This window comes from Lissotriton vulgaris, chromosome 10 (genome assembly GCF_964263255.1).
Source record: "Lissotriton vulgaris chromosome 10, aLisVul1.2, whole genome shotgun sequence".
Classification (NCBI taxonomy): Eukaryota; Metazoa; Chordata; class Amphibia; order Caudata; family Salamandridae; genus Lissotriton; species Lissotriton vulgaris.
The window spans coordinates 814,759,575-814,771,876 of NC_141698.1; the positions used below are offsets into that span (position 1 = coordinate 814,759,575).

A 12,302-nucleotide genomic window follows, 5' to 3' on the forward strand; every position below is an offset into this window, starting at 1 on the left:
CAAAAAGCTCAAAGTTGTACATAACGTAGCTGCAATGACTTGCACTCACTTGCACTCACACTCGCATACCACATGCACATATCCAAACACTACATAGATCTCCACTGGCTCCCAATCTACAAAAGCACCCTTTTCAAATTCCACAAGCACCACACAACCGAGGGCCCAGCTTACCTCAATACCCGTTAACTATTCCCAGCAAAACACTTCCATCCAGCCAGCATAGTCCTCGCCCCCATCACATACATACACCAGGCTAGAAACTAGGCCGAGCATTCTCCTACCTCACCCCAAAGCCTGGAACCAACTCCTCGATAACATAACAGCTGCCAGCTCCATCCTTGAGTTGCGGATCAAATTTAAAAACAATCTTTTTGATAGGGCCCCAGACAAACCAGTTTACCTTCTCCACAGGTACCAGGATACCGACCCTGGTGATATGAGCACCATAAAAATTGAAATATCATAACACCCTCATAGATGAACCTGATGAATCAGGGAATTGAATACTGCTGTGTCGTTAGATGATTTGTACTTTGGTCTAGGTCAGTAAAATGGAAGTTTCATGGAGGAGAGGGGGCAAAATGAAAACGAGGATTGGGCTCCATTTCCATTCACAACATGCTACCAAAGTAGCCAAAATAAAAGGAGATTCCTTGTTTTTTTCAGAAGCTTAGACGCTGCAGAGACATTGCATACCTCATAGCTAGAATCCCAGAAGGATCTGCAGCAGTGAGAACCACACAGTCATGGCAACAGGCACAGGTACATAGAGTTTATTTGTGCAGGAGATCCTGAAGAAATGTTTTTGACGAACAAAGGTCTAACTGAGGGTATAAATGAAGATCTTAAGCTTGGCCTAAACAATCTGCACTATTCATGCTGGTGAAGTTCGAAATCTGAAAATAACATGGATACAATATAGGACAGAACCCTTGCAAAAGAAAACAAAAAAGAAATCAAAGAATTGAGAAAGATCTAAGATCTCTAAATTTGAAGAATGGAACTTAGGCAGGAAAGATACTCAGACGCTAGTAAATTGAAAATACTTTTAAATCATTCGAAATGGTAACTTGTCAAAATTAAGGTCTGGCAGAAGGAGGCAAGTGAAAAGAAAATCCAGGACTTACTGGTAGAGGAAGATAAAAGTGCACAGGGTACATAGAGACCACCATTATTCAGATATTTCCAGATTTTAAGTAACAGAGAAAAATAGAGCGGGAGAGAATGTGACTTGATATTATCGCTATTAAAGCAGAGAATGTGTTTGACAGAGGTACCCACATACTGCAATGCAACGTTCAAAGGCCAATACTTTATATAAATCTACCTGCAAACACTTTGCAAGAGTGACAGGAAGTGAAATGCAGGATTTCTTCTTTTTTTAAAAAAAAATTAGTACAAGCAAAAGAAAAAAAAAGTCCTTTGACATTAAGCATTCGCTAAAGTTTCCAACAGAAGATAACTCATTGTAAATAATACTGTATATCAAAGAATTGTTAATAAAAAAATCAATTCCAAGTGCAAAGTATTAAAATAACAATTAGAAAGTTTAAAAAAAAGGAAAGACACACAGAAAAGGGGAAAAGCGAATACTTAATTGTTTAGAGGGATAACACCTGTCTGGACCAAGTAGTTTACACTGTATTTTGGTCTGATGGTATGCATCTGACCTCTATACTTAAAGAGATTCTCTTTTTTTTAAAAGTTTTATTATTTTATTGCAAGGAAATACAGCAATACATAACAATTCCATAAGCTGATAAACAAAAAAACAAAAGAAAAGGAAACAAGTACAATCTTCATCAAGTACATAGCATCTTGTAACAGAGAAATAAAAATAGATCAGGCAAACGAGTAACTTAAATCCAATCAGCAATTGGTGCCCAAATTTTCTCCCCCAGAGCTCTTTTTTTAACCCCCTTCAACTTATATATGGCGGATTCAATATTATACATAAATAATAACTTCTCGCGCCACATAGAGAAAGACGGCGGAGCTACACTAATCCATTCTTTGGTAATGCAGGACCTGGCTGCAGCCATACAAATGAATAGAAAATATGAAGTTGGTCTTGGCCTAATAACTACGTGATCAATACCTAATAAAAGCAGCTCTGCTGTAATCTTAACCTCATGTTTAAGAATAAGAAATAAAAAAATGTCAATGTGTAAGAACAGATTAGAGAGTTTAGGACACAAAAAAAACATATGTAAAGCATCAGCAGAAAATAGACCAATTCGGCTGCAGTTCGTACCGGTCGTGGTGCTCCACTTAGCAACTTTGCTGGGAGTGTACTACAAGTTATGAATACACATAAAGTGTTGTGATTTCATCATCCCTGTTATTAAACACTCTAATGCCATTTTAATTGATAACAAGATATCAACTTCCGGTATACCTAGAGTATTAGCCCATTTCTGCTGACAATGTCCTAAATCAGTACCGTATTCCTAAATTAAACTTATATAGATTGCTCCTATGCAGAGTTTTTTTTGCAAAAGTTCTAACAGTGGAACTTTGGATGGGGGAGTAAAAGAATAATTAAGCAAGTAACTTCGTGATTGAAGAAATTTAAAGAAATCTTTTCTTCCCAACGCAAATGTGTTCATAAGCTCCTGAAATGACAACATTTGATCCTTGCTAAATAAGTCTCCCAAATAGCATATTCCTCTCTGTTGCCATCTATACATAGTTAAATCACAAAAAATCTCTGGTAGCAGACCTTTCGATATGAGGGGGGTATAAAAGTTCAATTTACATAATTTCAAATGTTTTCGCACTTTTTGCCAAACTCCAAAGGCAGCCTTCAATATCTTAAATTTTGTTTTTTTATGATAACTGGGTTCTACAATCTTCAGAAAGCTGCCCTTAACTTTTTCACCTAGAATCATTTCATAGATTGACGGAACTTGATGTCTCTCCATCTCCACTCTATCTCCCAAAATCTAGGGGCTTATATATTGCAGTGCGGCAGATAAATATTACAGAAGAAAATAAGGAACATTCCCTCCACCACATTCATTGCTCAGTATCATTTTCTTCGAAGATTTCCTATGGCGTTTATACCCCCATAAAAACCGAAAGGTAGTTCTTTCTAGATTTTTAAAACTAAGCGGTTGAAATTCTAGTGGTATTGTACGGTACAAATATAGGATTTTTGGTAATACCAACATTTTTAAGATATTAAGTCTTCCGTAAAGTGATAAATGTAAGTGGTCTAGATGCTGTAATGAAGCATTAATCTGTGTAATTATGGGATTTATATTGCGTTCTGGTATCTTCTCTATAGGGAGGGAGATCTTAATTCCTAAATAAGTAACCTCTGAGGAAGTGGAAATATTAGATGGTGGTTTATCTCCGGAGCAAAGAATTTGAGTCTTGTCAAGATTGAGCTTGTAACCCGAGAAAGATCCAAATTGCCTGGCAATATCATCAATCACCGGTAGAGCTGATTGTACGTCGGTGGTAGTTATCACTATATCGTCAGCATAAGCTTAAACTCTGTAATTAACATTAGCCAGGACAATAGGTTTAATTTTCGGCTCCAAAAGAAAACGATTAATTAACGGATCAATGTAGAAAGCAAAAAGTAAAGGGGAACAGGGACATCCTTGTCGGGTGCCTCTAGTAATCGTGAAAGGCGTAGAGATCTTCCCGTTAATTCGAATATGCGCTTTAGGAGCAGCATACAACGTTTTTAGAGCTCTTATTATACCGGAGCCAAATCCCTTCCTAGATAAAACATTCCACAGATAGTCCCAAGCAACCCGGTCAAAGGCTTTTTCAGTGTCTAAAAATACAAGTCCTACATTAGACCGAGTAGCTTGAGACCAGTCCAAGAATGAGATCACTCTCCGAATATGATCAGCTGTTTCTCTAGTGGGGATAAAGCCATGTTGGTAAATAGAGACTAAGGGAGAAATAATGTTAGACAGTCTTATGGCTAGGGTTTTAGAAAAATTTTTACTATCTGCATTTATAAGCGATATTGGGCGAAAAGATGAAGGTAATAGTGGAGGTTTGCCTTTTTTAAGAAAAACAGTGAATGTGGAATCATGCCATGATTTAGGTGCATTTCCCTGTTGAGCTCTTAAACACAGGTCCATTAACTCTGTTTTAAGAATAGATCTAAACTGTTTGAAAAACTCTAGAGGGATAGAGTCTGGACCCGCTGCTTTTCCTGATGCTAGGGACATTAGAGAGAGTTCAATTTCTTCCCACGTAAGTGGTGAATCTAATTTCTCCTTTTCCTCACTAGATAGCTTGGTGTCCAGAGCTAAATCAGCAAACGGAGTGATCTGATCTGAACAGAATACCCTAACATCTTCTGTATACAATTTAGAATAAAAATCCTTAAATACTTCAAGAATGTCTTCTGTTTTATTAACTGTTGTTCCTGTCAGGTTATTTATTTTATCAATATTGGCAAAGGTCGCTTTCTGTTTGGCTCTCTTAGCCAGGTGTTTACCGGTATTTTCTCCCACTTCATAAACCTCTGCCCTAAATGCAGAGATTTGTTGAGCGAATTTTGTGGCAAATCCTTGATGAATCTTAACTTTGAGGATCGTTAACTCCTTTAAAATGATTTCAGCAGCTAATCCTTTGTTGTACGCCTGCATAAGTTGGATCTCTAATGTTCTTAAATTTTTCATTTCTGCAGCTTCTCGCCTTATAGCCTCTTTTTGTTTTCTTATTGAATAACTCAATGTTTCTCCCCGAACCCCACATTTAAAAGCATCCCACACTATTTCTGCAGACGCAGTGCCTCTATTGTGTAAGAAAAATTCCGGGATCCAATTGCTCATATATGCAACATAAGATAAGTCATATAGTAATTTGCGATCAAAGGACCATGATCGAGGAGTGATAGGAGTATTTAATTCAAACTTGAGAATAATAGGATTATGGTCTGAAATGATTTTCGGTGACACCTCATATTCCACTTGGGTAAGCTTGTTATATAAGCATTTGGTGATAAAAAAATAGTCTAATCTAAAAAACTTCTGATGCAGGGCAGAGAAGAAGGTATGGCCAGACTTCGCATCCCTTTTCACAAACCCTACATCTAGCTTTCTGAAGTCCTGAATCATCTCTTTAAGTGCACCAAACACTTTCCTCTTCCTACCTTTATATGGAATACTGCCATTGATATCATAGGTTTCATCTAGATGTAGATTAAAATCTCCACATAGTATGATATTAGATGACCATTGAGCTAACTCCACGTTTAGAAGATCAAAGATGGTAGGGTCGTCCAATACCGATGCATAAATTGAGCAAATAGTAGTAATTAATCCTCCAATTTTGATTTCAACAATGACCCATCGTCCTAGTAAGTCTTCTTTAATTTTCTTAATTTCCCCCAATCCAAATCGCTTTAGAATTGCCACTCCTCTTATAGTAGAGCTTTGGCAAGAACAACCTACCACTTCCAATCCAAGATCCTTTAGCCACTTTCTATTAGACCAGGCAATATGGGTCTCCTGTACACAAACAATATCCAACCTCATAGTTTTAAGTATCTGAGCCATTATACCCCTTTTTCTTTTATCATTTAGACCACACACATTGATGGAACATATGTTCAGTTTAACCATTATTTGATTTTAAAATTCGGCACTTGCCCTATATAGATCATAAGTTTGCATTGACAACATCTTCCAGCTGTATGACCTTGCACCCCAAAACAAGAAATTTTTACCCTCCCCCAACCCCCCCAGCACACCCCCCCAAACCCACCCACACCACCAATCCCCCCACCAGAAGGGTAAGGGCTATTGCCCTCATCGATGGAAAGTGAGTATGGGCTGTGATTTCCGCCTGAGCCAGCCCGACCTGAGAAATAACAAATCTCTACCAAAAAAAAGAAGAGAGAAAAAAAATAAAAAATAAAAAAAACATCAGGATAAGGCACAATTATAAGGACATCCGATCAATCTACGTGTAGTACTGGTCTTCATCATTGATCCTATGAGTCGTTATTACATAGTTTCTAAAAACTGTTGTGCCTTAATTTCAGAAACAAAAAAAATCGTTCTCCCCTTATATACAACCTTAAGCTTAGCAGGATTTAAGAGGAAAGCTTGTCCCCCTTTAGATTGTATTGGAGTCATTAGCTGTTTGAGTCTCCAGCGTTGTTGCACTGTTGCAGCGCAGAAGTCTGGTCGAACAAAGAATTCATGCCCCAAACCCTTTCTAGTCTTAGATGGTCTTGCCAGATCATATAGAATCTCACGAAGAAAATAGTTCTGTAAGTTTATAAGAATAGCTCTTGGATTTTTATTTCCTGACTCCTGATCTTGTTTTGGGTTGAAAGGAAAGCGATGAGCTCTTATAATTTCTTTGTCCCAATCCCATCCAGTAAGGTCCGTAAAGGCATCTGAGAGCATCTCTACTACAAATCGTCAAGTGTCCTTTCCCTCTGCCTTTTCTGCCACTCCCAGTATACGGAGGTTATTGCGCTGAGCGCGATTTTCCAAATCAGTTAGTTTCCAATCAATGTCTTTTCTAGTGCCATCAAGTTCTTTGATTGAAGTTTTTTGTGTGGCTAACTCGTCCTCAACCACAGAAATACGGGTCTCAGTCTCTTGTACTCTCAAATTTATGTCAGTACTGGACTTAGCCAGCCGGCGAACAGCTTACTGAAGCTTAAGCACCGCTCCTTGAGTGCGAAGTCCCTCTGCCTTGGTTTCCTCTCTATGAGTCACAATCATTCTATACATAGAAGTCTGTAACTGATATATTGATTTCAGAGTTACCTCGTCATCACCCTCCAATAACTCAGGGAAATCAGAATCATTTCCAGCATTCGAATCTGCTCTTTCCCATTGTGGTTGGGTAATGGGTTTAGAATTTCCAGCCGATTTAGCTTCTATGACCCTGCGGACAGTGCTTGGAGCTCCTTCATTCAATAAAAAGTCTGATCCGAGTACATCTTCTTCAGAGACTAAATTACAGTCATCAGCCCAATTCTCAACAGGAAGTCCGCCCTCAGTAGGCAATTCGTCATCCAGGTCCCTTTCCGACGAGATTGAAACATCAGACATTGAGAAGAATTGACCCCCAGATTCAATCGAGTCTGCATCGTGTTGTTCGTTTGGTTCATTTGGTCTAGGTGAGACTCTGACTCCTTCGACGGCTTGACATAATTCGGATAATGCATCATCCGCCGCTCCTGATCCTGCCCCACCTCCTTCCCCTGTCTCTTCAACTATCACTGCTGCATTTACAGAGGTTAAAGGGGGGGTCAGCTGGCTGAGTTAGGATTGATTTTTTGGAAGTGGCACCGGATGAAACTTTAGAAGGAGTCTGTTCACTATTGCTATTTTTAGAAGAATTGGCTGTGTTCTTTTTTTTAAATAGCTCCGGTATTACAGGCTCTTTAGTGCTTCCATTTGCAATCGCTGTTGCTGAAGCTGCCTTCTCCATAGTAGAGTTGGAATTAATTAAAGTGGTGGTATTTTTTTTAGCACCTCGTCCCTTAGGGGGCATAACTAAGCCTTCAATTACTGCAGTTTTGTTGATAAGTGCCTTTAACACAGCAAGTAATGCCCCTTAGAGAGTTTTTCAGTAGTAGTTTGTATTCATTTTCAATTATAGGTGGCTTGCAAAAGTCTGTTAAACTGCTAAACTCACTTTCTCTCTTTGTCCCAATTTAAGTTTTTTTCCCCCTTTTTTTTCTTTTTTTCCAAGAGTTAAAAGTCACTCGGGACAAGCACTAGAGAAAACTCACAAACTCTTGAGTTCCAGACATGTAATTCACTAGTTGGCAGACCTTACCGCTAGTGTTACCCCTGCCGCTGCTGCTGCTGCTGATACAATGTTGCTGCAGTGAAGGCAAATATAAAGACGGGCAGGAAAGCTCACGCCTCGCGGTCTCTCAGGCTTTCCAACTCAGCCCAGCTCTCCTACGCAATCCCCGATCCTTCTGCGCAGCTCTCAACCTCTCCTCGGTCCCATCAGCGCCTTCCGCCTTTCCAGCGAGGCTCCGCTGATCGCGTCACTGCTGCTGCCGGTCCAGGTCAACACCCTGCCCCGATGGAACCACGGCTCTCGACTCCTACTCGCCACGGGGGAACACAGCAGCGCTCCACGCCTGACGAAACATATTTAATCCAAAAAGCCGCCAGGAGCATCCACCATGTGCAGCAAGCTGAAGACGGCTGGGAACAAACGCAGTACAACGCCAGGTCGGTCGGGTCCTCAGGCGGAAACACCGCAGCTCCTCACACAGCTACAGTGGCAGCCGCCATCTTGCTTCCACTTAAAGAGATTCTCAATGTTTTGCCAAATCTATACTGGAGCAAACAACACCCACCTAAAGTAGCCATGTCGAGTCATGTCCTGCCTTCCATAGAACCGGTGGTCATGTTGAAGAAAGAAAAGCAGCAAAGATACTAGTTGCCCTGGTTTACAGACAATATATAGATGGCAGCTAGAGTCACTGAGTAGCTGAAAAGGAGGAAATATCCAGCCGCAGATACTATAGCATTATATTGGGCACAACTTTGTAAACACAGTCAGGCCCTTGTAATCTCGAATTATAAAACATCCACAATTTTAAAAACACACAGCAAAATACATAATTTTGCAATGTTACATCATAAAACATTTATTTGTTTGGGGGTCGAGGCTTGCCATGAGCAAAGATGGTGGAGCATTAGCGAGTATCCTGCATCTGCCTCTGGACCCTGACATTTTCTGAAGCCGCCCTGACCACTAGCCAAGGCAAGGCCCTGCCTTGGGACAACAGCAGGTGCCCGTGGAGAGAGCTACGAGGTGACAGCGGGTGTCAAGGTCTGCGTGGAGGGCTTTTCCTCTACCATGGGGCAGCTTCCAAGATGGCAACCACAGTCCTCAGGCGCAGAAGCTAAGCCCATCAGCAACTGCCACTTATGTATCCGGCGAACTGAGACCCTGGTTACTCAGAGAGGATGATGCGAGCATCCTCGAGGGACTGGAGATAAGGCACATCTAACAGGATGCCTCCCCCGGGGGGGGGCATAGGGGGGGGTGTTTGAGCAGCGACGACAAAAATAAACGATGGATCTGGGGACCCTTGGCAGGCCAGTCGCCCTCGCATGTCTACATGGGCAGCCCTACTCTGCACTGAACTGAACCTGGAGAGGTCGGGCTGAGTGGAAGATCATGCTGTGAAGTGCTGAATGAAGAGGACTGCCTACTACGCTGCTCAAGAGTATGGGGGCGCCATGTGGCTGGCTGTGCACCTGGAGTCTCCTTCTTGAACAATTGCTGCAGATGGGGAGGTGACTGGGAACCCCTCGCTGGGTAGGTGCAAGTCCATGAGAAGGAGAGATCCTGCCTGGTGCTTGGACGATGGTGCACAATGCACATAGGGCAAACATGGGGCTGCATGCTGTGCGGCACGGTAGTGAGTACTGCCCCCTCAATCGTAGGAAAACTGCCTTCCTCTAATCTGAGAAGATTGCATGTGCTTTGCTACCTTTTCCCTGCAGTTGCACTGTTGGGACCTATACTTGTCGCCCATGTGAACTGCTGTGGAGAGAACCCAGCTGGCGCAGTTGGGAGTGCTAAAGTAACGAGGGAGAAAGTGATGGTAAAGTGCCAAGGGCCCTCTGGTGAGGCACTAGGGCAGAACTGCTGCAGCAACCTGGCTACCCAGACAAATTGGACTTGATTTTGAATGCTGTTAATGCTACCTGGAATGTGCCTAGGTCTCTATTGATTTGGACATACAAAGGGATAACCACTGCAAGCTAGCGGACAAAGTGAAAAGTAACACTGAAGCCTTTGTTGGGGTGGGCCCTACTGTTAAGGGATTGCAGGCCAAGGTAACTAAATTGCTGCTCCAAGTGGACCTCCTACATCGGCAAGCTGAATATGTGGAGGGTCGTAGTGTCTGCCATAATGTGTGGACTGTTGGGCTTGCCAAGAAGGCAGAGTGAACGAACATTATGACCTTCCTCAAGACCTGCTAGTGACGGAAGTAGCACCCCAGGGTCTGTCACAATTCCTTGCTCTGAAGAGGGCAAACAGGGTCCCTGCGAGACTACCGTTACCTGTGACATACCCTCCCCCGCTGTGGCCGAACTGTTACACTACTGGGACAGGTACCCGATACAGTAGAAAGCCTGGGAAGAAGGTGGCTTTCAGATTGAACAGGCCTCAGTGGTTATCTTCCTGGACTACATTATGATGGTTCAGCAACAACGTTGACTAAAAGAATACACAACCTTCTAGTGGAAGGACAAAAGCTCAAATTTCTCAAAGAAGCTACATGTAACCATAGGGAATAAAACACCTTGGCCTTATCAGTGCCAGAGTAATTGAAATAGTGTTGTTTTGCAACAAGCCAAACTATTTCCTCCATTCAAAGAATATTAAGATGATGGGCTGTATTTATATTAAATTCATTCAATGGAGATCCTGGTGCAAATATTGTTCCAAGCTCCAGAGCCAATAACCCTGAAAGAAGTAGAAAGCTTACCGAAAAGAACACTAAGTGCACAAACAGCTGCTTGTGATCAGTTGGAACACCCCACGGGTTAAATTAAAAAACATGAACACAATTATTAAGCAAGAAAGCATGGCTTAACACACACTCAAAAAGCTGACACGTTTAACTAACAGAGTACAAACTTGCACATACCCAAGCACACAGAGGAGCAGACAAACAAGTATCCACCCAAACAGACCCACCAACCGCAATGCACACAGGCCCCAGTTGCTAAAAAGCGTCAATGGCTGGGGCATTAATGGGCTTAAATAGGCCAGTTTAATTAATTCACTGGCCTGTTAGTAAAGTAGGACGTCGTCTCAAAGTCCCCAGGCAGTACTAGGACTCAATGATCCCAGGCAGTACGGAGATTCAACAACCAAAGGCAGGCCTGGCCTTTCATTGCAGCGGCCACTAAAGACCATTATGGAAAGTACAGGTAGCCAGTCACTATGCTGAGCTAAAAAAAGAACCGACATAATAAAAAATTACTGAGCCCGACCCCTTTCTCAGCTTACTTTATATAAATATAAAAAGCCTAATGAACTAGGTTGGCAAGGCAATTATCTATGCAATTATCTAATTAGTGTTATGACATTAGTCCTGCAGAGGTTTTCCTCAGATCATGTGCTTTTTGAAACTACTTTATTGATTTGCTATTTTCAGTGATGCATGCTGGTCGGAAAATACTACTGCAACCAGTACAATACTGTTAATTATACCCAGATATTTTGCAACTCAGTCAAGACAATGATAATTAAGCACAATTTGGGGCATTGCAGATATTTTACAAGCTAGTAAAAACACTAGGGTTTAAAGTAAAAGCCTAACATTTTTTAATATAAACTCATTCATATAAACTCGTTTATCCCAACTCGTTTCATGTAAACCCAATGTAATAGTACATCACAAAATGCAATACCTTTAACTCTGTTTTTTAGGTTTCGTCTTGGGGTGTTTTCACCACCGTCACTTGCACTCTCTTCTGATCCAACCAAAGCAAAGAACTCTTCTAAGTTTTCACCTTCTGCTCTTGCCAAGCTGAAATTGCTGAATTTTAAGGTACCTGGACCATCCAACAATATCTGCAGATATAAAAACAAGTATTAAGTATAAATTTGAAAAATGTAATCCTAATACATAACTTTACTTTCACATGGGGCAAACATTTCAATACCCTCAACAGGAAACAGTATTTCTCCAAAATAATCTATTTTGGGTGCAGGATGGATGTTTCCGTTGAGGATGTTTATTGAGCACATTTTTAGATTGAGTACGTGCAGACATCTCTAAGCCTGGTTGTTCACCAACACAAGGGCCACACAACCTAACATTCACCCAAATGTCTTTCGTGGAGATCCCTTCAATCATGTTCTGGATTTCCATTTCGAATTTTCAATGGGCATGGAATTCCAGAATTTGGGTGTTGAAACCCACTTCTCATTCCCCACCCCCTTTAGTGGCACGGCTATACTGAGGTTGAATTAAGTGTCTACTTCACTGGCTAGAGTGGAAGGAAGCCAGTGCAGAGATCACCTTTCTCCAGTCAAACGTCGTTTCTTCTTGAGCTCCCGGCTACATACACACTCCTAATCAAAGACATTCTTTGTGCTCTAGAGGCAGCCCATCAGCTTCCATGTAAGCTGTGGTGTAGTGTATTCCAAACTCAATTATTAAGTTGTAAAAAGGCCCCAATTGCTATTGCTACAAAAACAATGGCCACCTTGATGACCTTTTAATCCAGTTTTTGAACTCTACCCATAACAAGCATTTACAAAACCTACAAGTCTCGCTTTTGGGACATATTGGCTTTGTCAATGCC

At 41.5% G+C, this 12,302-nt stretch overlaps 1 protein-coding gene across 1 annotated transcript in view; it reads right to left on the bottom strand.

The window, feature by feature from the left end:
* The window catches only part of ULK4 (unc-51 like kinase 4), a 1,855,260-nt gene that overhangs the window by 1,692,910 nt on the left and 150,048 nt on the right, over positions 1–12,302 (bottom strand). Inside the window, exon 5 of the mRNA XM_086941729.1 lies at positions 11,403–11,565. Coding sequence (XP_086797855.1) covers positions 11,403–11,565 — 163 coding nt within the window. The remainder of the gene's footprint in view (positions 1–11,402; positions 11,566–12,302) is intronic.